Genomic DNA, 26,927 nt, shown 5'->3' on the forward strand with positions numbered 1-26,927 from the left:
AGGCATAATTTCAAATAGTTATTTATCCTTGTTAGATGTATAAGCACACATTGATGAGCGTGGAAAACATTTGCAGACATAAAACTGTCACCACAATCAGGATGTAGAATATTTCCATCACCTTCAAAGGTGTCATTGTACCCATTTTGGTCATCCTCTTCTGACAGTCACTAATCTGATTTCCATCACGTAAGTTGGCCTTTAAAAGCAGACCATGTCAATTAAGTGATAATTAATATAATCTTTTCTATAATAATTTTTCACTTAGAATAATGCTTTTAGGATTCATTCCTATTGTTGCCTGTTTCCAAAGTAAGTTAACTTTTACTATTGAATACTATTCCATTGAATCATACACAATAAACTTTATTCATTCATGATTTAATAGATATTTTGCTCTTGTGTCGTTTTGATTTGGATAAAGGTCTTTTTTTAATAATTTTTTTTATTTGACGGGTAGAGATATAGATAGGGAGAGAGAGAGTCAGAGAGAAAAGTCTGCCTTCTGTTGGTTCACCCCCAAAATGGCCACTACAGTTGGCTCTGCGCTGACCCGAAAGCCAGGAGCCTGGTCCTTCTTCCTGATCTCCCATGCGGGTGCAGGGGCCCAAGCACTTGGGCCATCCTTCACTGCACTCCTGGGCCACAGTAAAGAGCTGGACTGGAAGAGGAGCAACCAGGTCTAGAACCCGGTGCCCATATGGGATGCCGGCGTCTCAGGTGGAGGATTAACCAAGTGAGCCAAGGTGCCGGCCCCTGGATAAAAGTCTTATAAACAGTCACCCTACCTGATTATAAAAGCATTTCCCTTAAGTTGGTTTTTAATTTACTTTAGTTTCCCTTAAATTTATTTTTAATGTTTGTGTCCTTATTTTTAAGAATATAATACCCACCAAAAATAATAAAAGATATAAAATATTCCTTAGTTTGTATTGGTCAGATATTTTTATATGCCAGACACATTGGAGGATCTAGGTAGTGACACTGATGACTAATCCTCAGAACTAATTTCTCGGGAAAATCCTATTCATTCAAATTTGTAAATGAGAAAATTATGATAAGGGAATTTTAAATTACTAGAACCATAATAGTAGGAGCAATTTGGTGTCAAAGTTAACTCTTTTATCAGATATGTTATCATTTCATTTTGTGTCCCAAGAATTTGCTCCATTGTCCTATTTTTTTCCTAGTGGTGGTGTTCATGTTGTGAATAAGGGTTTTAAATTGTAAATTGATGTAAATATATTTTTATTGTATTACCACATAAAATATTTATAGATCCTTTTGTCAATCAACATTATGATATACCAAGGCATGCCATTTATACCAATGTTTAACTATGTAATAAGTTTTAAACCTTATGTTTCAAAAGTAAAATGTGGAGATGTTTCTTATTTTGCTTACTTACTTTCATGGTGTTATCCTGCTTCAAGTAACATTATTTGTGCTAATAGTTGTCTTAACAGCAAATCTTCCATTTAAAATTCAAATAATGCTTTTGAACATCAAAATATCTTTTCTGTGTTGTAACTTACTCAGAATGATTTCTATAAATTGCAAGGCAATGTCTCAACTAGACTATTTCTTTCCTCCATAGGTCAATACCCACCCATTCTCACACTCATCCATGTTGCTATATTGAAGAGAAACTGACATTTCCCTGAGGTTTGGGACAGAGAACTGACTGGGGCTCTGATTTTGTCTCATTTAGTTGACCCATCCTGAGGAAATGTTCGCCTCCTCCCTCTGCATTGAACTCCAAAATTTCTGCACCCTCTGTTGAACTTTTCCTGATTAATTTCCCTTGAACCAACTTAATAAAATGTCTGTAACTGTGAATCTTACTCAACAACTCATCAACCTTGAAACATTTGTCTCAGTGACTCTTGGGTACACAACCCTTTGCCCCTACCCAAGATAACACTACTAACAACTTCTTTGGTGAGCATTTTTTTATGATTTATATGTCCCCTAGAGCACTGTAAGGAATGTGTAGGTCCATTTGATCTTGAAGAAGAAAGCCAGAGGGCTTTATTTCAAGCTATTCTCTGGACATGCTGCTTGGTCATATTCACTCGAACACTGCTCTCCTATGTTGTCATGAGACCTCTTGAAGGAAATCTCATTCAGCTCTTCAGAGAACAATGTGATAATGCACTTTTGCTTTTAGCTTCCCTCTTAAAACACACTGGGCTTCTATCTTTTCATGTTCTAATTCTTTGAATGAGTGCCAGTGAATCTGTAACTGAAAAGTTCTGTCTCCTCAATTCTCCAGTCCCACCTGCTCTCCCTTGCCCTTCTCCTGCTGAACATGTTTCTCTCCTCTTTTGTGTCCATAAGGAATTCCCTCCACATCAGAACTTCCTGTCTCCACACCCTTTTTCTAGTTGTATCCTCTGGCAAATGTACTTAATGACAGACGTGCTCTAGGAAAAGAAAAGAAAATTAGTAATATGGAAATGCAAGACATTTTTACATTTCAAGAAAACATTCTTACCTAGACCATGCTATCTCTGATCTGATGGAAATGCACACCAGCTTTTACAAATAATGATGATTATTTGTGGTATAAGTAAAGTTTTTATCCTACTGTGCAACACTGAAACCAATTGTCCTTGTGCTAACTAAATTTATACAGATATATATATGTATATATATATTATATATAATTACTATCATTTAGTGAATATCAATTCTGTTCCAGACACTATTACAAATACCATTTTTATCTGTCTGCATATCTATCTATTGAAAAATATGGGCACTTAAATTAAATTTCATTAGATTTTATAATTAGAAATATTGGAGCAGAGATATATTGATAGTCTTACTCCAGAGATTGCCTTCTTAGTTGTAGGCCTTCATAGTGTTCTACTGCCTAAAGCATACATCTCCTGATTAATTAAATAAAAATGATTACACTCCATAAATTTAAAGTCCAATATTTCCGCATTCTGAGTTTTACAGGGGTTCTGTGTATTCTCTTCACTATTTGGCCTTCTACTATCTGATCACCAATACACTTTCCTGACTCCTCTGATAATAGTTCGGTTTCTGAAAGATACTTCCCTGATTTCCTCCTGATATCTCTGATGCATATCCTAAGTTTCATTTAAGGAAATATGATATTCAGATTTCTAAAATATATTAAGTTAAAACTAGGAAAGCAGGTCATTTTGAGTCATCAAGATACTAAAAGAACCCATGCAGATTCCCAGGACACAGGAGCTAGTCTTGTTCCTGTGGGGAACTATTTTTTTCCACAATCCCTGCTAGCATTACAGGGAGTGGCATTTCCCCTTGAACTGATGAAACTGTTACATCCACTTCGGCAAGGCATTTTTTGATTGCTTCTGTCATTCAACCAGTGACCCTCACATTCCACTTTATGCCTGAGATAGCAGGGTCATTTCGCCCTTCAGCATATCAGGCCCATTATTTTAAAGATATGCATTTAGGTGGGAGGGAAATATTGGCGGGGGGGAGCCATTGTAATCCATTAACTGTACTTTGGAAATTTGTATTTACTAAATAAAAAAAGTAAAAAAAAGATATGCATTTAATGTGATTATAAAATAAATTCAAAGTATGTTATTGCAAAAATTATATGGAAAAAGAAGGAAAGGAAGGAAGAGAGAGGAAGGGAGGAAAGAAAGGATAGTAATATTCTTGGAATTGTATATATGAAATCTGTTCTCTAGACAAGTATGGTTATCTTAGAATTGTATGGCCAATTTTGTACTAACAAAAATTTGGTAAAAGTTAGAAAGCAAATAAATTCCAAAAAATACCAAAATCCCAGCCATCCCACTACTTGGAATTTACCCAAAGGAAATGAAATTGGCAAACAAACAAGCTGTCTGCACATTAATGTTTACTGCAGCTCAATTCACAATAGCTAAGACCTGGACCAACCCAAAGGCCCATCAACAGTAGACTGGATAAAGAAATTATGGGACATGTACTCTATAGAATACTATACAGCAGTCAAAAACAACAAAACCCGGTCATTGGCAACAAGATGGAGGAATTTGGAAAACATCATGCTGAGTGAAATAAGCCAGTCCCAAAGGGACAAATATCATATGTTCTCCCTGATCAGCGACAACTAACAGAGCACCAAAGGGGAAACTTGTTGAAATGAAATGGACACTATGAGAAACAGTGACTTGATCAGCTCTTGTCCTGACGGTTGTTGTACAATGTAATACTTTATCCATTTTAGTATTTTTTTTGTTCTAGTACCATTGGTTGAACTCTGTAATTAACACACAATTATTCTTAGGTGTTTAAATTTTAACTGAAAAGTGATCCCTGTTAGGAATTTGCAAAACATTATGCCGAGTGAAATAAGCCAATCCCAAAGGGGCAAATACCACTTGTTCTCCCTGATAGGTGACAACAAACTGAGCACCAAAAAGGAAACCTGTTAAAGTGAAATGAACACTATGAGAAACGGTGACTTGATCAGCCCTCACCCTGACTGTTGATGAAAACTTAATATGTTATTCCTCTTAGTATTTTTTTTGTTTGTTCTACTTAATACTTTTGGTTGAATACTGTAATCAATACACAATTCTTCTTAAGTGCTGAAACTTAACTGAAAAGTGATTGCTGTTAAATGTAAGAGTGGGAATAAGAGAGGGAAGAGATGTGCAATTCGGGACATGCTCAAGCTGACGTACCTCAAACGGTAGAGATAGAAATATAACAGGGGATTCCAATTCAATCCCATCAAAGTGGCATGTACCAATGCCATCTCACTAGTCCCAGTGATCAATTTCTGTTCACAATTGATCATAATGATAGGACTAAGAACCAAAGGGATCACATAAACAAGACTAGTGTCTGCAAATACTAGCTGTTAGAATCAAAAAGGGAGAGAATGATCCAACATGGGAAGTGAGATACACAGCAGACCCATAGAATGGCAGATGTCCTAAACAGCACTCTGGCCTCATAATCAGCCCTTAAGGCATGCAGATCCGGCTGAAAAGCCCATGAGAGTATTTCAGGTATGGAAAGCCAAGACACTCTGGAGGAAAAAAAAAAAAAAAAAAAAAAAAAAAACCTAAATGAAAGATTTCCGTGAGTGAGATCCCAGTGGAAGGAACGGGTCATCAAAGAAGGAGGTACCTTTCTCTGAAGGGAGGAAAGAACTTCCACTTTGACCATGGCCTTGTCTAAAAATTATCAGAGTCAGTGAACTCAGGGGGCTTCCATAGCCTTGGCAACTCATGACAAGAGCTTAGGGTGATTACTGAGGCCATAAACAAGAGTGTCAATTTGTTAAGTCAACAACAGGAGTCACTGTGCACTTACTCCTCATGTAGGATCTTTGTCCTTAGTGTGCTGTACATTGAGATCTAATGCTATAACTAGTACTCAAACAGTATTTTTCACATTATGTTTCTGTGTGGTAGCAAACTGTTGAAATCTTTACTTAATGTATGCTAAACTGATCTTCTGTATATAAAGAGAAATGAAAATGAATCTTGATGTGAATGGAAGGGGAGAGGGAGTGGGAAAGGGGAGGGACGTTATGGGGGGGAAAAAGAGTGTCAATTTGTTAAGTCAACAACAGGAGTCACTGTGCACTTAATCCTCATGTAGGATCTTTGTCCTTAGTGTGCTGTACATTGAGATTTAATGCTATAACTAGTACTCAAACAGTATTTTTCACTTTATGTTTCTGTGTGGGAGCAAACTGTTGAAATCTTTACTTAATGTATGCTAAACTGATCTGTATATAAAGAGAATCGAAAATGAATCTTGATGTGAATGGAAGGGGAGAGTGAGTGGGAAAGGGGAGGGTAGCGGGTGGGAGGGACGTTATGGGGGGGAAGCCATTGTAATCCATAAGCTGTACTTTGGAAATTTATATTCATTAAATAAAAGTTAAAAAAAGAAAAAAAAGAAAGCAAATAAAAAAAAGAATGAATGAATTATCATTGGCTCTGTACCTCCAGACCTGCTTCTTTAAAATGAATCACTAATTTATCTATAGCTTCATTTATTTGAAAAGTAGAATGAGAAAGAGAGAAGAAGAGAAAGATCTTTATCTACTGTTTCACTCCTCCAGATGGACACAATAGCCAGGTCTGGCCAGGCTGAAGTCAGGAGCAAGGAACCACATCCTGGTCTTTCACATGGGTGGCAGGGGACCAAACACTTGGACTACACTGTCTGGAGGGTTCACACTATGCACAATAAACATGGTGTTTGACAGTGATGCATGCTTTACTCATTTAATTTAAACTTCAAGAAGAGCAACATAAATAAGATTCTGGATCCAGACATTAATTTGCAAAGAAGGGAGCTTGAATCTGCTGAGACCAGCTCTGGTGAAAAGGGCTGTTTTGTGACTTCTTTTCCTCCTTTATGTCAATGCTGCAGCACTCTCCATAGCTAACCTAAGCTGATCCATGGATCTGGAGGGCAGTGTTTGTGAAGTGGTTTTGTTCTCAGTCTGGCATGATCTTAAATGTGTGAATTAGTGTACGAAAGGGTGATAAAAGCTCATGAAGTGCCTATGCCCACACAAACACATCATCAAGGATTTGAAATTGGAAACTTTCAAGATAGTGATCACCAGATGAAAAAGCTCTCCGCATTACATGACCTCCAGTGACAAAGATAAAAATTACTATTTGTGAGAAGAGCTATAATTTAAGTTTTATGTCAGCATAAAATAGCCCTCTTAAATAATTATGAAGGATTTTCTCCTGTACCATTTTCTGAGAGAAGTTTGTATTACATTCATATTATTTTTGCCTTAATTATCTGTATTCATCTAGTAGTACTCCTATTTGGCCTAGAAAATTTCTTGTGAGAAGGTTTTGAATTATAAATTCTCTAATAGATATGAGCTACTTAGATTTTCTACTTTTTCAGGAAGGAGTTTTTGTTTTTTGTATATCCTAAGAAATTATACATTTATCATGGTCATTAAATATATTGGAATACTTCCTAGTTACATAGAAGATTATATCTTTTTTTTTCCTGGCTAATCTGGTAAAGATTGTCAATTATATTTTCAGAGAAATATTCCACCCTCTAGTTCCTATAAATTCCAGTGAGATATATGTAATATATTATAGTGAAAGAATGTTGTTATTCTATATGAATATGCATGAACATTACCCGAAAGCAGAACATCAAAACTCAGAAACAATCCCAGGGTAACACTCAGAACAAAACATTTCATTGGTTATAAAAACTTTAAAAATCAGGATAAATTTAGAATTCTCTTCCTCATTGCCAACTTCTTGAATAATATCTAAATTTGTTTTAACAAATATGTTGCATATTACAAATTTATTTCTCTATTGTTTTTCAAAATGTCTTATTGTGAACTTAGGGCTATGTACTTAGGGTTACAATGGTAAACACAGGTATTGATGTCATAGAGTGTTGGCTAAAACTAACCATAATAAGCAATGTTTCAGAAACACAAATTCTCATGCTAAATATGGAATCCTCTTGTTTGGTTAGTCAATTTCATTTGGCAGTTTTTGAACAAATTGTTTAATAATATTAATTATATGCAAATCAAAATAAAATGATAATTTTAAACATTTTAGCTATTCATACATCATTTTCATAGAGATTAAACACAGAAAAAATTAATATATTAGTCCATTTATTTAACAGCTTGAATGATTCTATGTGGAAAATTTCATTTTAGATAGTGAGATGTAATGCTAAACAAATTAAACACTGTATGTTTACAGTTTACAGTTAAGAGTGATAAGGAAGGTGAAGACAGGTAATAAAATGTATAAATTTATTATATTTTTGAATAGTATATGGAATAAATAAATAGTGCATTAACTTGGAGTAAGAGAGATTCATACTTTTAGGGATCAGAGATGTTGTTTTTCAAAAAATCATCAATTTTAAGTATTAAGCAGGTAGATGAGAGCTTTGTATCCATAATATAATAGGTGCATCTTAGCAAATTTTGTCATTTGAAGACGTCGGTACAATTTTAAGCAGAACCATACCTAGAATCTGGAGGGAAAAACTGTGAACTAAGAATTCCTTAGATATAGAAGTGTTTTCATTGCTCATTCTTGAGAGAAAACATGATCAACCTACTCAAGCAGGCAAAATAGAGTTCTCTGGCAACTTTCCTATGAAAATGTCCTAACATGCCCTCCATATGAGCAATAGAAAATTCAGAATGAAGAGTTAAATGTAATTTCAGGAGGCAATGAGAGCAATGGATCCTCAACATTTTCTTAAGTAAATAATTATTCAATGGGAATTTACAAAAAAATAAGTTGAATGTAATAGCCTATATAAAGAAACAGGATGGATTGTACAAGTGAACATAGAACATATCTTTGTTATTAATTACTATTTTATTGTGTCATCTAATACCCCACTGTCATTTTTATTCCTTGGTAAATAAATTTAACTGTTACTAGTAATAGTAAAAATCAGTTTTTATGGTGAAAAATGCATTTCATAGAGCCATCTGATAATCACTCAGAGGATAATGGCTACATGTAAATTAATCTAAAGAACAGCATTGATTCTTGATCTATTTCAATGGCTTTTGCTCATGTGTGAGCTAATACTTTTGAAATCTATCTCTGTTTACATATCTCTCCTGACTCCACACTAAGAAATTAAAATGATTTTATTGAAGATTACTCAAGAAAATTAAAATCATTGTATCCCATGTTGAATCTATGTGTACCAAAGAAGAAACAAATGAAGTTGCCTTTGGGGCAGGCATTGTGGTGCAGCAGGTTGATCCTCTGCTTGGTCCCCCCCCATCCCATATCAGAGTGCTGGCTGGAGTTCCAGCTACTCCGCTTCTGATCCAGCTTCATAGTAATGTACCTGGCAAGTCAGCAAATGATGGTCCAAGTAGTTGGGTCACTGCCACCCATGTGGGAGACTCTGATGGGCTTCTGGTTCCTGGCTTTAGCCTGTTCCAGCACCAGAACTTGCAGCCACTTGGGGAGTGAATCAGAGATAGAAGATCCCTCTCATTCTCAACCTCTCTCTCGCTCTCCCTCTTTCTCTCTCCCTCCCTTCCAAATAAATACATAAATTATTTCTAAAAACATTGCCATATCACTCTGTTCTGTAGGTCCAGTGTTTATGAGGAACAGATAAATTAGTTATACAACTGTGGATAATAACAATAGGCAACATTCTTTTATATTCATTTAAGACACAGTTGTGGAAATTTATATGGATCATCTCAACAATCTTTTAAGATACATGTAATATTTTATATCCAGTAAAAAGATACATACTCAAGGCCAAGATCAGATATTTGGGATTCAAAATTTGAACTCAGAGCTCAAATGTTAAAAAGTTAGATCATGGGAGTCAGCACTATGGTGCAGTGGGTTAAGCCACCACCTGCAGCATTGACATCCCATATGGGTACCTGTTCAAGTCTCAGTACCCCACTTCCCATCCAGTGCCCTAATAATGCACCTGGAAAGCAGCATAGGTTGGCCTGGGTTCTTAGGCCGCTGCACCCACATGGGGAACCCATGCTCCTGGCCCCTGTTGGATCAGCTCATCTCTGGCTGTTGTGGCCATTTAGGGAGTGAACCAGTGGATGGAAGACCTTTCTCTCTCTCTCTCTCTGTCTCTGCCTCTTCTTCTCTGAAATTCTGACTTTCAAATAAATAAATGTATCTTTTTAAAAAAGTTAGATCATGGCCGGCGCCGCGGCTCACTAGGCTAATCCTCCGCCTAGCGGCGCCGGCACACCGGGTTCTAGTCCCGGTCGGGGCGCCGGATTCTGTCCCAGTTGCCTCTCTTCCAGGCCAGCTCTCTGCTGTGGCCAGGGAGTGCAGTGGAGGATAGCCCAGGTGCTTGGGCCCTGCACCCCATGGGAGACCAGGAAAAGCACCTGGCTCCTGGCTCCTGCCATCGGATCAGCTCGGTATGCCGGCCGCAGCGCGCTGGCCGCGGCGGCCATTGGAGGGTGAACCAATGGCAAAGGAAGACCTTTCTCTCTGTCTCTCTCTCTCACTGTCCACTCTGCCTGTCAAAAAAAAAAAAAAGTTAGATCATGATGCTAACTAAATATGTGACTACTGTTTTCTTTAAATTACAGAGATGAAAAAGCTCGTGGAAAAATTCTTAGGTTGATATATGATTCTTTTTAAGTTTTTAGAATGTGAGGGTAGGCTATGTCTTCAGTTCTGTGCTTCTCTGTTTATATAAAATTGAAATTGATTATTTAATTATTTAATTATTAGGCTTTAAATTTTTGTAACAAATTTAATATTTTGAAGAAAAATGGGTTTCCTTAGTTGTACCAAAAACAGCAGATAATCAGTAAAATTTTAACAATGTCTTGATTTTTCACAAATCTATTGTTATTGTTCTTCCTTAGGCTGACATGATACAAGATGTCCGCTATGAATTTAAGTACTCTTAATTGTGTGGCTACTTAGAAACATGAAGACTGAAGCATTTTAGTCTAAATCAACAAAATGTCTTTCTGAAAGCAAAGACCTGGATAACTGTCTCCTGGATTTGCTTGTTTTTAACCCCATAAATGATGGGGTTGAGAGTGGGTGGCACCACCACATACAGATTAGCAAGGAGGATATGTACATGGAGCGGTATGTTGCGGCCCCCAAATCGGTGAGCAAAGAAGGAGAAGAATGCTGGTGTATAGAACAGAAGGATGACACAGACATGGGAGACACAAGTACTCAAAGCCTTGAGTCGAGCTTCAAGGGAAGGAATTCTAAACACAGCACAAAGTATAAGTGCATAGGAGACGATGATAAGCACCACATCCAGACATGTAGAAAATAGGGCTGCAATTACCCCATAGTAAATGTTGACTTTAATGCTATCACAGGCCAGCCTGGCAATGCCCATATGTTCACAATATGAGTGACAAATAATGTTCTTGCCACAGTAAGTAAGACGATAAACCAGAAAAACCAAGGGGAAACAGATGAGGAAGCTTCTACTCACAGAGGCAATACCCATTTTTCCAATGACTGAGTGAGTTAGAATAGCAGTGTATCTTAATGGATAGCAGATGGCTACATAACGATCAAATGCCATGGCCAGCAATATGGCAGACTCTGCCACAAAGATGAAGTGAAGGAAGAACATCTGAGATACACAGCTACCAAAAGAAATACCTCCAGCTTGGAACCAGAAGATTGCTAGCATCTTTGGAGTGGTGACTGTGGAGAGAAAGATATCTGCCACGGCCAACATGGATAGGAAAAAGTACATGGGTTCATGAAGCCTGCGCTCAGTGAGGATTAGGAACAACAGCAGGGCGTTGCCTACAATGGCAACTATATACATGGAACAGATAGGGATGGAGACCCACACATGTGCATCTTCCAGCCCTGGGATCCCTATCATGGTGTACCAGATGTCTCTAAGATTGGTGTGATTAGAGGAGGTTGTCATCTTCTATTTTGACTTCTGATAGTGGATACTGGAATGGAGAAAGAAAATAATAATGAGAATTCAAGATTCTTTTCTCAGGTTGAATGTAAATATTGGCATTTTATTGAAGTTAATTGCCTTGGGAAATTGGTGGTGCTCACTTATGTTTCAAAGAGGATAAACCAGATACACTTCATTAACATCAAAGTTAACAATAGTTTTGTGATGCCAATGCTACAAGGAAGAAAATGATCAAAATGCCAGCTTTATTTTGTCAGAGATTTTTCAATGAATAATATATGTGTTTTTTGGTTTGTTTTCCAGTTATATTCCTATTTATTTCCTAGTTATGTATTTTGTATTTTTTAAGGATCTCACTTGTTTGAGAGTGGAGTCACAGACAGTGAGAGGGAGAGACAGAGAGAAAGATCTTCCATCTGCTGGTTCACTCCCCAAATGGCTGCAATGGCCAGAGCTGAGTTGATCAGAAGCCAGGAGCTTCTGGGTCTCCCACGTGAGTACAGGGACCCAAGCACTTGGGCCATCTTCCTCTGCTTTCTCAGGCCACAGCACAGAGCTGGATCAGGAAAGGAGCAGCTGGGATTAGAACTGATGCCCAAATGGGATGGTGGTGCCTCAAGTGGAGGATTAACCTCTTGTGTCACAGTGCAATGCTCCTGTATTATTCTTTAAAAGAGAACATTAAATTCCATGATTATTATGAGTATGCTTTCAACAAGTTGCATAAGAGGTTTTCATTGAGTGAATGTGACCAGAAGGTAGCAAGACCTATCAAAGACCTATTCCAGCTAACTGGAGTAGCTGAACAAACCAGAGCAGAACCAGAAACAACATAGCATTAATCATGAAAATAGTATAGTCGGGGCCAGAGCTGTGGTGCAGCGGGTAAAGCCCTGGTCTGCAGTGTCAGCATTACATATGGACGCCGGTTCTAGTTCCAGTTGCTTTCTTTCCAATCCAGCTCTCTGTTCTGGCCTGGAAAAGCAGTGGAAGATGGCCCAAGTGCTTGGCCCTTGCACCCCCATGGGAGACTGGCAAGAAGCTCTGGGCTTCAGGCTTTGGGTCGGTCCATCTCCGGCAGTTGTGGCCATTCAGGGAGTGAACCAGCAGATGGAAAACCTGTCTCTCTCTCTCTCTCTCTTTCTCTCTCTCTCTCTCTTTCTCTCTCTCTCTCTCTGCCTCTGCCTCTCTGTAATTCTGCTTTTCAAATTAATAAATAAATATTTTAAAAATGGTATAGAGGGGCTGGTGCTGTGCACAGGTTTAAAGTCCTGGCCTGAAGCACCGGCATCCCATATGGGCACCGGTTCGAGTCCCGGCTGCTCCCTTTCCAATCCAGCTCTCTGCTATGGCCTGGGAAAGCAGTAGAAGAAGGCCCAAGTCCTTGGGCCCTTGCACCCACATGGGAGACCTGGAAGAAGCTCCTGGCTCCTGGTTTCGGATCGGCACATCTCTGGCCATTGCGGCCAATTGGGGAGTGAACCAGAGGATGGAAGACCTCTCTCTCTCTGCCTCTCCTCTTTCTGTGTAACTCTGACTTTCAAATAAATAAATAAATAAATCTTTTTAAAAAAATGGTATAGATAAGAAGTGTGCATAAGCATATTTGTAAATAAAATAGATAATTTGGGTGATAGTTTAATTGGAAAGAAATGAAAGGCAATAAAAGATTTTGAGCCATGTTGTCTGGAAAAAAATATTGACACCATTAACCAATATGAGGAATACAATACAAAATTGTTTAATTCAGAGAAAGTAACTGCAATTGTTTTAATTTGATTAATAGATCCCGGGTCCATAGAAGAACCAAGAGAATAAATTTGGCAGCTTGTCTCAATCTGCATAGAGCACTGGAAGGAGAACTGAGCTAGACAGGAGGCTCTTTGTCTGAGTACAGACTCAGTTCTGCCACCAGCCCACGGTGACTTTGAGGCATGCAGGTCGAAGCGCAACTAGCATGTTTCTAGATGCAAACATTTTAAATTTAATCACACACCTTGAGCTCAAAGATGGACAGAAAGGAAGAAAGAATAGACAGAACTGAATTTTTAATTTCTAAATCATTCTAGTAGATGCTGAAAAAAAAAGAATTAATGAATTGTGGACATTATTTTTCTTACCTGTACTTCTAGTATAGTCTCCTTGACACCAGTGACAACTCTCAATCATCTAGATTTTTGATCAAAATGAAATAATTTTGTTCCCATATTTTAAATATAATTTGTTCCCATATTATATAAATAATATTCCTATATTATATGTAAAATTTCCATATTATACATAATTACATATTATATAATAAATAATTATAATATATAAATAATATAATAATCATAAATAATTAATTGTATATTATATTATATATAATTAACTTCAATTTTCAAGTGTTTACCAAGACTTATCCCTATGTTATCCACTTCATGCAATTTACTCCTCACTGAATACTATTTACACGTCATAATAACCCAACATGGGAAGTGAGATACTAAGCAGACTCATAGAATGGCAGATGTCCTAAATAGCACTCTGGCCTCAGAATCAGCCCTAAAGGCATTCGGATCTGGCTGAAAAGCCCATGAGAGTATTTCAGGCATGGAAAGCCAAGACACTCTGGCAAAAGATCTCTGTGAGTGAGATCCCAGTGGAAAGAACAGGTCTTGAAAGAAGGAGGTACCTTTCTCTGAAGGGAGGAGAGAACCTCCACTTTGACTATGACCTTGTCTAAACAAGATAAGAATCAGAGAACTCAGAGGGCTTCCATAGCCTTGGAAACTCATGACTGGAGCATAGGGAGATTACTGATGCCATAGACAGGAGTGTCAATTGGTAAAGTCAACAACAGGAGTCACTGTGCACTTACTCCTCATGTAGGATCTCTGTCCTTAATGTGCTGTGCATTGAGATTTAATGCTATAACGAGTACTCAAACAATATATTTCACTTTGTGTTTCTATGGGGGTGCAAACTGTTGAAATCTTTACTTAATGTATACTAAACTGATCCTCTGTAAAAAAAAAAAAGAAAGAAATTATCAACTCCCAACTTGACTCTCACTGGGATTAAACATGACAATAGGTCTGATCTGATTTCATCATCATTTAAAAAAAATCATCTATTATTTTTCACTTTATGTTTCTGTGTGGGAGCAAACTGTTGAAATCCTTACTTAATGTATACTAAGCTGATCTTCTGTATATTAAGATAATCGAAAATGAATCTTGATGTGAATGGAAGGGGAGAGGGAGTGGGAAAGGGGAGGGTTGTGGGTGGGAGGGACGGTATGGGGGGGAAGCCATTGTAATCCATAAATCGTACTTTGGAAATTTATATTCATTAAATAAAAGTTAAAAAAAATAACCCAACAAATTGGTGACTTTTATATGTTCTCTAACAAATTATAAAACTATAGCATGAACAGGTTAGATAATTTGTACAATCTCACAGCTACGATTTCAACCACACACACCCATGTCATCTTGCTCTATTCCCTGCTTTGTTTGTCACTCATGAACAATCTCTTCTTCACATTTTTCTCTCCTTTGACTCCTTTGATTTCTTATTCTTGTCTTCCTACTACATTTTCACAGTTCTTGGGGCCTTTTATCCAATGTTATTCTTGTCACTATTTACATTTTATTATTGTTATTGCTGTCGTCTTTATTATTACCATTACTAGTAATGTTATTTTTCAGAACTACTTCCCATTGGCAATATTGAGAATAGGATGTGAAATAAAAACCTTAGATTTTCATAACTGACTAAGACAAATTCAAGGAATTAGTGAAGGGGAAATCTGGTAACAGATTGTGAGGTATTGAACAAATAGCAACTGGGAAAGCAGTAACAGACAACTGCTGACTAGACTGTCAGTGGAGTGAAAGAAAGCAGTATCTGCAGTGAAAAAAGGGTCCTAAAAATCATTTTGGTGCCAAAAGAGATGACTAAATGGTTTAGATCAGAGCTGTGTTATGCAAGAGAGTCTGAAGAAAGCAAGAAAATAAATGACTTTTGGAAATAAATTCCTATCTTGACAAAAGATGGTTCATTGAGATTATCACTTGAGTGTTCTATTCCAGCTTTTAGGGCAAAATGGAGCCCAATATATACTAAGGTATATAGAGATTTTCAAAAGGCATTTGACCCAGATCTTTACAATAAAATAAAAGGCACTGCTTATAAAAAATTAGTGCTCAAGCTTATGTGGAAAAATCATACTGAGATCTGATACACAAAATTGAGAAAATTATATAAAACACAAAATTGAGAAAATTATGTAAAACACCAAATAAGATGCATAACCAATTGTCCAAAAGTAGTGAGGGCTCCTAGTACCCAGAAGGGGAAGTTACATATGACGATTCGAGAGAGGGTCAAGAGATTTTTCAAAAAGAACCTTCAGATGTCTAAAATCAAATACTCATAGTTAAGCAGAAAAAGAAAGGAGTGTAATCCAAGGAAGAGAATCTTTATCCAGTGGTTGAAGGAAATGCTGAGAAGATAGAAAACCCCGCAAGAATATAATGCCAAAGAAGCAAAAGAGAAAAAGCTGTTCTGAAAAGACTGTCCAGAGGAGGTGGGAGAGGTGTAGCCTCTTCACCTAATGGTAGATGGGTAAGAGTTTCCATTGTTTGTCCTCCCAAGCTTTTCCCTGTTTAACTCTGCACCTGCAGCTGGGCATCTCCATCCATATTTTATTTTCCAGTTCCCACTTTCAATTAACTTTCCTTTAAAAAGCACTGAGTTTGCTACAGTAAGTGAATATGTTTTAATATATGAAAATAAAAACCATAGGGAATAAAAATGAGTTGATTTCAGGAATTAGTTCAGATATCAACTTCACTACTGTTCATAAAACGAGCAAAGATTGTATGGATCTTCATAGTCCACATTTGAGCTTCCCTTCTCTTCTTTAGATGTTAAATTCTGATCTGATAGTCATCCAGAACCTTGGTATCTTCTATCATAATTCACGTATCTTTTCTCACTAATAATCACTGCTTACCTCACTCAATGAATCATCTACTGTAGCTGTAGGATTGCATCCACAAGCCCTGGGAGAAGGAGACACCGTGAATAATGAGATAGCCACTGATCTAAGAAATCTACATAGTAACCCTCTTCTATTACTTCATATAGAACATTACCAAGAAAGCTAAAACTAAGTACAGAATACTAGAATCCTTTAATACAGAATGTAAAAAAAAGTTTCAAAGATGTCTCTATACTTATAAGAAATCTTACCTGGGACTTCCTATAGTTGGGACCAGAAACCCCAACCTCTTTTCCTCTGTTGATCCATATTTTGGATATAACCTATTTACCACATTCTAAAATCATTCTATATCTTGCAGATTAACTCTTTTGAAAGACAAAAGCCAGCTTCAAAGTATATTTCATTTTCTTAAAAAGTTATAGTCTGGACAGGTAGTCAGACATGCTGTTGATAGCAAATGTCATTTCAATAGCATAGAATATGCTTCCACCTTCAGCATTAGATATGCCTTAGGGACAGGGCTGTACTTGGGAAAGCGTGGCAGGAAACAATGCACAATTTCTTTCTTTTGAACCAAGATTATTCCTAATGTGAAACTTGAACTCACCGGATACTTTGTTAAAATAGCGCTTGTTACCTCACCTGCTCTGCAATTTCAGACTCTCTCAGGCTCTGCATGATGGGACATCTCACTTGTTTAGGTCCCAGCACTAGCGCAGAAGCCTATTGTATGTCATCCTCTCTCCCAGGAGACCTAAGATTCAGTATAATTGGAGAATCAAAGAAAGTGTTTATGGTCCTCTAAGCCCTTCATCATTTTTAACAAGGCTAAGGAAGACCTAAGGAATGATCGAGGTTTTTTGGAAGAGCGTCATTTTGAGACAGAGAGAATTAACGATGTTCCTTTTTAGTAGCAGCAGTCTAGATTAAGACTAGTATCATGGACACAAAGTCAAAGAAAGATGGGATTGGTTTGTTTTCCAATTATTAAATATACTACTTTTGGTACCAGGATGTATTTTTAAGTGTTAATAGAAATACACTTCAGAATCTATTGCCTCCTGAAAAACAGCATAATATTGAAAAGTAAAAATAATAGAACAATTTGTCATCAAATGCTTAAAGCCTTTATATTCTGTGCTAAATGTGATCCAATTACAAGTATATAAAGTTATATATCACTCAATCGCAGGTCACAGTCTAGTACAGGAAAAGAAATATGGATGTAGGGGCAATGGGCCGTTATTATCAACAGATATTGTTATAACATTGCTCATATTTAGAACACATTTTTGACGGTGCCGCGGCTCACTAGGCTAATCCTCTGCCTTGTGGAGCCGGCACACCAGGTTCTAGTCCCAGTCGGGGCGCTAGATTCTGTCCCGGTTGCCCCTCTTCCAGGCCAGCTCTCTGCTGTGGCCAGGGAGTACAGTGGAGGATGGCCCAAGTGCTTGGGCCCTGCACCCCATGGGAGACCAGGATAAGTACCTGGCTCCTGCCAACGGATCAGCGCGGTGCGCCGGCCACAGCATGCCGGCTGTGGCGGCCATTGGAGGGTGAACCAATGGCAAAGGAAGACCTTTCTCTCTGTCTCTCTCTCTCACTGTCCACTGTGCCTGTCAAAAAAAAAACTCCACATTTTTATGAATTAATTTTTCAAACCATAAAGATTACAGATACTATTATTTTACTATAGGATAAGTGAGGACATTGAAGCTAAAAAGTTGAGTCATTTTTGCTCAACTGTACAAAACTGAAAATTAAAAACAGTTTCCTGCTTGCCAACTCCCATGAGTCTAAGACAATACTCTGATATCAATAAAAATCCGAAATGATCAAGTAAAATAAGAAGAGAATCTTCAATATAATTGATAAGTCATCCATTTGAAGTTAGAAAATGTTCAATGTGGTTTTTCTTTTTTTCTATTTCTTCTATGTAAAATACTGTGTAGGTGAATTAGGTTTATATTGATTAGTATCAACCCATTATAATGGATTATAGTCATACCTCATGGCCAAAGTCACACATTCTATTGTGCACCCACCTGATCCATAATTATAATCTTATAAGATCAAAATGTGAAAAACACTAGGAAATATTTATGTACTGTGTTATAGTGTAGTATATAGTATATTTACGGATATATATTCTTTTTATTATTTTAATCTCACAAAGATTACACATACATTTTATACATCACTATTTCCCACAGAGTGATAAGATATAATGAATATCCAAATGTTTCCCCATCAAATCATTAATATTTATCAATATATTAATTATAAGAGAAGGTCGTAAAGTGTCAAACTACTAATAAAGAGAATCAAAGACTATAGCATCCAAATGCAACACAAAAAAGAATAAACCAATGATTCCACAATAGAATTTGTTGAATCATACTAGCATATGATTTTGGGAGATGCTAAATTATTTGATCTTGCCTGATACCATTAAAGTATTGCAGGCTATAGTTAAATCCTATTGTTAAGAAAGCATAGTTTTTGATTTGCATTTCCAGTCCCAAAGGGACAAATATCATATGTTCTCCCTGATCAGCGACAACTAACAGAGCACCAAAGGGGAAACTTGTTGAAATGAAATGGACACTATGAGAAACAGTGACTTGATCAGCTCATGTCCTGACAGTTGATGTACAATGTAATACTTTATCCATTTTAGCATTTTTTTTTGTTCTAGTAGCATTGGTTGAACTCTGTAATTAACACACAATTATTCTTAGGTGTTTAAATTTTAACTGAAAAGTGATCCCTGTTAGGAATTTGGAAAACATTATGTTGAGTGAAATAAGCCAATCCCACAGGGACAAATACCACTTGTTCTCCTTGATAGGTGACAACTAACTGAGCACCAAAAAGGAAACCTGTTAAAGTGAAATGAACACTATGAGAAATGGTGACTTGATCAGCCCTCACCCTGACTGTTGATGAACAACTTAATATTTTATCCCTCTTAGTATTTTTGTTTGTTTGTTCTACTTAATACTTTTGGTTGAATACTGTAATCAATACACAATTCTTCTTAAGTGCTGAAACTTAACTGAAAAGTGATCACTGTTAAACATAAGAGTGGGAATAAGAGAGGGAAGAGATGTGCAATTCGGGACATGCTCAAGCTGACTTACCTCAAACGGTAGAGTTAGAAACATACCAGGGGGTTCGAATTCAATCCCATCAAGGTGGCATGTACCAATGCCATCTCACTAGTCCCAGTGATCAATTCCTGTTCACAATTGATCATAATGATAGGACTAAGAACCAAAGGGATCACATAAACAAGACTAGTGTCTGCAAATACTAGCTGATAGAATAAAAAAGGGAGAGAACGATCCAACATGGGAAGTGAGCTACACAGCAGACCCATAGAATGGCAAATGTCCTAACAGCACTCTGGCCTCATAATCAGCCCTTAAGGCATGCGGATCTGGCTGAAATGCCCATGAGAGTATTTCAGGCATGCAAGCCAAGACACTCTGGGGGGAAAAAAAAAAAAAAAAAAAAAAAAAAAAAAAACTAAATGAAAGATCTCCACGAGTGAGATCCCAGTGGAAAGAACGGGTCATCAAAGAAGGAGGTACCTTTCTCTGAAGGGAGGAGAGAACTTTCACCTTGACTATGGCCTTGTCTAAAAATTATCAGAGTCAGTGAACTCAGGGGGCTTCCATAGCCTTGGCAACTCATGACAAGAGCCTAGGGTGATTACTGACTCCATAAACAAGAGTGTCAATTTGTTAAGTCAACAACAGGAGTCACTGTGCACTTACTCCTCATGTAGGATCTTTGTCCTTAGTGTGCTGTACATTGAGATCTAATGCTATAACTAGTACTCAAACAGTATTTTTCACTTTATGTTTCTGTGTGGGAGCAAACTGTTGAAATCTTTACTTAATGTATGCTAAACTGATCTGTATATAAAGAGAATCGAAAATGAATCTTGATATGAATGGAAGGGGAGAGGGAGTGGATAAGGGGAGGGTTGCGGGTTGGAGGGACGTTATGGGGGGGAAGCCATTGTAATCAATATTCTGTACTTTGGAAATTTATATTCATTAAATAAAAGTTAAAAAAATAAATAAATATTTCCTGTGTTGTTATAAGATAATAATTAAGTTAATTTAGACTTTAAGTCATTTCCTCTGAGCAGTTTATGACAAGAATAATTTTATGCATATTGCAATGGAAATAATTACACTACATTTTTTGTACTCTATTGGTTACCACAATTAGGAATAAAATGACATTGGTCAAAAAAAAAAGAAAGCATATTAATGAAAAGCCTCCTTATTAATATTTTGTATTCCATGCTGATTTCTCCACTGTACCAATATGCACTGATTAAAACATTCTGTGCCAATGAGCACAATGATATTTTATTCACCTCAATTTCCCAGTAACCTTGGATACATAGGAATGGGTGTTAGGAAACTGATAGCATCTATCTATGCTGAGAAATCATTGTTTTGTGCTTACAAATGTGAGAAACATATTGTGGAATTATTTCACTGGGGGAAAATTGCTACAGGAGGACTTTTGGCTGAAACTCATTGCTTCTTCACCTGTCGGTACATGTTCTTTGAAGGTTAAAACTTTCACACAGGTAAAGGATTACTTATTGGAGAAGATCTGAGCATTCTGAAGAATTTGTCTAAGAGAAAGCTTCCTCAGCATATGTGATGACTCTCCATATTATTCACATCTTATCAGTCACATCTTTTTTCTTTTATTTTTATTTGAATTGTAGAGTTACAGAGAGAGGAGGAGGAGGAAGAAAAGGAGGAGGAGAAAGAGGAGGAGAAGGAAAGAGAAAGAGAAAGAGAGAGAGAGCGAGTGAGAGAGCGCAAGAGCTGTTGCATTCACTGGTCTGCTCCCCAAATAGCCACAATGGCTGGAGATGGTCCAAAGCCAGGAACCAGAAACTTCCTCTGAGTCTCCCACAGATCAGGGGCCCATGATCTGGGTCATCCTTGGCTTCTTTCCCAGGGACATAAACAGGGAGCTGGATTGAAAGTGGAGCAGTTTGGAATAGAACCCACACCCATATGGGATGCTGGCCTTGCAGGCAGTGGCTTTACCAGCCAAGCCACAGAACTGGCCCTAATCTGCCACATCTTAATCCAGACACTGTTGGAATTGGTCAGCTGTTTTCTTCAATATAGCTCGAGTGTACTAAGATAGATGCTGTATCTTTGTACTATAGGTCTTATTGACTTATCAGCTCTGTAAATCTACTATCTAATGTGATTATGTCCTCATTCATGATTTTGGGTCATCCATTGTTTTGCTAGAATACATTGAATTCCCGAGATCAAACCATACGTGGGCATCAGAAAAAAAAAGGGGGGGGTAATGTTAATGGCACAGACAATTATAATTTGATTAATACCCTATTTGCTACAAAAACCATATAGTAGACTAAGTTGCAAAGAAAATTGGAATGCTTTTGTTAACAACTTTTGTTCAAGATCAAGGGGACACATCAGGTGATAGTCTTCCTACTGACAGGGTATAAAGTGGTACAGGGCTTTCCAGGAAGTGTTTGTTATCCTGGTCTATTTCTCTCTTTAAAAACCACCAGTGTTTAGCCATGGGAAAATCACACTGCTGATTTACCTAATCCTAATCACCTCCAAAAGTCTTACCTGTAAATAGCATAGCCAGTTTAAGTTTATATCTTTTTTAAGGACTTCACAATTCCAACATGGAGTTTTGGAGACAATAAATTCAAAACCATAAGCTTGCATCAATGCAGGGAAATCTGTAGAGAAACACAATTTTACAAGTTGTAATTTTATTGTTAGTTTTCCTTTTCCTCATGGTGGAAGAAATTAGCCAGGAATCCTACAAAAAATAATAACACAGATAGATACTGGGTCTGAACAAAAAGAACTAAAAAAATAATCTTCTTGGGGTTTATTTGGGCAGTAAATAAGGTACAAAAAGTACCCTTTGTCTACTCATGAGTCCAAATTTTCATTGATAAATCACTCTAACTAATGTGGAGTCATGGATTTTGCATTGCATTTAAAATTTTTTATTAATAGCAATTTTGCATATTTATTAATTATGGTATGCCATTTCAATACTTTTATAAAATTTATATTGACCAAAACAAGGCAATCAGCATTTTCCCTGCTTTGGCATTACATTATGACTTGATGATTGGGCTAATTTTATGTGTGTATTGCTTTCCTAAAATCAAATGTTTTTGCTGATAGGAGCCCTCTAAATAAAATATATTATTTTATACCTTATGAGTGGCTATAATGGGGACCCTTGTTATGAAGTTCAATTAGCCCTCTAGCGAGACACAGACATCCCTTGGACAGGATAATTCTTCTGTGTATTATGGCCAAGTAATTGGTTTAGTTTGCTCAATTCCTGACACGATGGCATTCAACATTTTAAGAAATAAAATGAAGATACTGAAAACTGCATTAACATTTGATGAGGACTGGAGAAATCTCTGAATCTCCAGTGTTTTATCTTCTTGATATTGGAGTCTAAAGATCCTTTCGTGAATTTTGTGATCTTAGAATTAACATATTCAGGATGAATTACAGAACACAAGAGAGTGCCTCCCTTGAAAGGACAGGGACTTTTACCGAATATTTATATTAAATTTATTTTTTCTTTTTTTTTTTTTTTGACAGGCAGAGTGGACAGTGAGAGAGAGAGAGAGAAACAGAGAGAAAGGTCTTCCTTTACTGTTGGTTCATTCTCCAATGGCGGCTGCGGCCAGCACACCATGCTGATCCAAAGCCAGGAGCTTTTGTGCTTCTCCTGGTCTTCCATGTGGGTGCAAGGCCCAAGCACTTGGGCCATCCTCCACTGCACTCCTGGGCCACAGCAGAGAGCTGGACTGGAAGAGGGGCAACCGGGACAGAATCTAGCGCCCCGACCAGGACTAGAACCCGGGGTGCCGGGGCCGCAGGTGGAGGATTAGCCTATTGAGCCACAGTGCCGGCCATACATTAAATTTCAAAAGTATACAAGGAAATTTTCAGGGACCATCTCGACATGTTGAGCTTCTAAAGAGGTGGTGCTACACAGAGGATTTCTGTGAGACCTCAGTGGAAAGAAAAGGTCATCAAAGAAGGATATATTTTTCTCTGAAGGGAGGAGAGAATATCCACTTTGCTTATGGCCGTGTCCAAATACCAATGGAGTCTATGGCCACAAAAGGCTTCCATCGTCTTGGCAGCCCATGGGAAGAGCCTCGAATGATCACTGACATCATAAATAAGAGTGCTAATTATTTTTTTCTTTTCGTTTTTTTTTTTTTTTTTTTTTTTTTGACAGGCAGCATTACACAGTGAGAGAGAGAGACAGAGAGAAAGGTCTTCCTTCCATTGGTTCACCCCCTCAAATGGCTGCTACGCCTGGCACGCTGTGCCAATCCGAAGCCAGGAGCCAGGTGATTCCTACTAGTCTCCCATATGGGTACAGGGCCCAAGCACTTGGGCCATCACCCACTGCCTTCCTGGGCCGCAGCAGAGAGCTGGACTGGAAGAGGAGCAACCGGGACAGAATCCATCACCCAACTGGGACTAGAACCCTGGGTGCTGGCACCGCAGGTGGAGGATTAGCCAGGTGAGCCGTGGCTCCAGCCAAGAGTGTTAATTGTTAAAGGAACTACAGAAGTCACTGTGCACTTGCTCCCCATGTAGGACCTCTGTCCTTAATTAATTGTAATATGAGAATTAACTGCAAATTTTCTCCCCAACCTGTACGCTATATGTTGTGTGTGTGCATGGGTGCAAATTGTTGAAGTCTATGCTTAGCATGGAGTTGATCCTCTGTATATAAATTCATACTAAAAATGAACCATAATGAAGAAGGAGATGGGAGAAGGAGAGGGAGGTGGGATGGGAGCTGGTTGAGGGGCGGGAAGTAAGGAGGAAAGAATCACTATATTCCTAAAGTTGTATCTATGAAAAAATGCATTCCTTAAATAAAAACTGAAAAAAATAAAGAAAATAAAAAGGTGGTACAAATATTAATGAGTTTATTGCAGCTCAATTAATAATAGCTAAGACTTGGAATCAACATAAATGCCCATCAACAGTAGACTGGATAAAGAAATTATGGGACATGTACTCTATAGAATACTATATAGCAGAAAAAAAAACAATGAAATCTGGTCATTTGCAACAAAATGGAGGAATTTGGAAAACATCATGCTGAGTGAAATAAGCCAGTCCCAGAGGGACAAATATCATATGTTCTCCCTGATCGGTGACATCTAACTAGGCACCAAATAGGAAACCTGTCAGAGTGAAATGGACACTATGAGAAACAATGACTTGATCAGCTCTTGCCCTGACTGTTGATGAGCAACTTAATACTTTATCCCTTTTAGTATTTTTTTTGTTCTACTTAATACTATTGGTCGAATTCTGTAATTAATACACAACTAATCTTAAGTGTTGAAACTTAACTGAAAAGTGATCGCTGTTAAACATAAGAGTAGGAATAAGAGGGAAGAGATGTACAATTTGGGACATGCTCAAGCTGACTTGCCCCAAACGGTAGAGTTAGAAACATATCAGGGGATTCCAATTCAATCCCATCAAGGTGGCATGTACCAATGCCATCTCACTAGTCCCAGTGATCAATTCCTGTTCACAATTGATCATAATGATAGGACTAAGAACCAAAGGGAGCACATAAACAAGACTAGTGTCTGCAAATACTAGCTGACAGAATCAAAAAGGGAGAGAATGATCCAACATGGGAAGTGAGATACACAGCAAACTCATAGAATGCCAGATGTCCTAAACAGCACTCTGGCCTCAGAATCAGCCCTTAAGGCATTCATATCTGGCTGAAATGCCCATGAGAGTATTTCAGGCATGGAAAGCCAAGACACTCTGGCAAAAAAAAAAAAAATGACCTAAATGAAAGATGTCTGGGAGTGAGATCCCAGTGGAAAGAACGGGGTCATCAAAGAAGGAGGTACCTTTCTCTGAAGGGAGGAGAGAACTTCCACTTTGACTATGACCTTGTCTAAATATGATCAGAGTTGGTGAACTCAAAAGGCTCCCATAGCCTTGGCAACTCATGACAAGAGCCTAGGGTGATTACTGACTCCATAAACAAGAGTGTCAATTTGTTAAGTCAACAACAGGAGTCACTGTGCACTTACTCCTCATGTAGGATCTCTGTCCTTAATATGCTATACATTGTGATTTAATGCTATAACTAGTACTCAAACAGTATTTTTCACTTCATGTTTCTGTGTGGGCACAAACTGTTGAAATCTTTACTTAGTATATACTAAATTGATCTTCTGTATATAAAGATAATTGAAAATGAATCTTGATGTGAATGGAAGGGGAGAGAGAGTGGAGAGGGGAGTGTTGCGAAGGGAGGGAAGTTATGGGGGGAAAACGCCATTGTAATCCATAAGCTGTACTTTGGAAATTTATATTCATTAAATAAAAGTCAAAAAAAAGCTCAGAAAAAAATATTAATGAAAGACACCCACATAGGAAACTTGGGTGAAGTTCCTGACATCTGTCTTGTGTCTTTTCCCATTCCAGAAGTTGCAGGCATTTAGGGAGTGAACCAGATGATGGAAGATACTCTCTCTGTCTCGCTCTCTGTCTCTCTTTCTGTCTCTCTCTCTACCCTCTCCCTATCATTCTGCCTTTCAAATAATAAATAAATAAACTTGAAAGTGACCCAAACATTGTTTGGAAACTGAAAGACCACTTATCAAGAATAATCTCTTCCAAAGAAGACACATGACTATGATAGAAGAGACATGACTTGTTGCATGCTTGAATGTGCAATATTGATAAGGACTCTAGAGTGTCGAGAAAAGGAAGTTTGCTGAGGTCTTACTTCCTTGTAATTTGTGTTTTAAGCATCTCATGGGTAACAGACAGAAGCCACTACCTCAAGAGAATACTTTTTTAATCTCCCTCTGGTACCTTCCATCTGTGATTCTCTATATAGTGCCATAAATAACTCTGGATCCAAGCTGATGCCTCTACCACAGGCTTTTAACATCTAATAAGAATTCATCCATTTTCTGCCTATGTTAATGAGGATGATGTTGAAAGAGAACTGTGTTGCTGAACTCATTTGTTAACCTGCACTGAGGGTACTGGTTTCATGGTGAGGAGATCATACAAGTTGTAAAATAACTCTTGTGTTGTGTGTCATTATAAAACGGAGATGGAGTGTGGTTTTCTGGAACTGTTTAACTGATGGGTTCCATTCAGAATGGAAAGTCACAGAAGCTCAAAGTCTTTTAGAGAGGGAAGGGAAAAGAGAATTGTAAAAAACTGAGAAGCGATATGCCTGATGCTGGGGAATAAAGATGAGCACAATAGAGGTTTAGTTTAGCTAATGCAGAGTCATAGTACGTAAGTGAAAGAACAAGGTTTTGTTTTGGGCTCTGGGTAAAGAGTGGAGTAATTACATTTTAGGAGGTATTTATGGGAGGTTGTACAGGAGATATACTTAATTGAAGAAGCTAAATGTC

General features: G+C 37.7%; 1 protein-coding gene across 1 annotated transcript; it reads right to left on the minus strand.

Moving 5' to 3' along the window:
- Positions 1-10,467: 10,467 nt before the first annotated feature.
- OLR110 (olfactory receptor Olr110) lies at positions 10,468-11,424 on the minus strand. Its single transcript, NM_001171451.1, is given in 1 exon segment — positions 10,468-11,424. A coding segment is annotated over 1 exon segment (957 nt).
- Positions 11,425-26,927: the final 15,503 nt, after the last annotated feature.

The sequence above is a fragment of the Oryctolagus cuniculus genome, chromosome 1, assembly GCF_964237555.1.
Source record: "Oryctolagus cuniculus chromosome 1, mOryCun1.1, whole genome shotgun sequence".
Classification (NCBI taxonomy): domain Eukaryota; kingdom Metazoa; phylum Chordata; class Mammalia; order Lagomorpha; family Leporidae; genus Oryctolagus; species Oryctolagus cuniculus.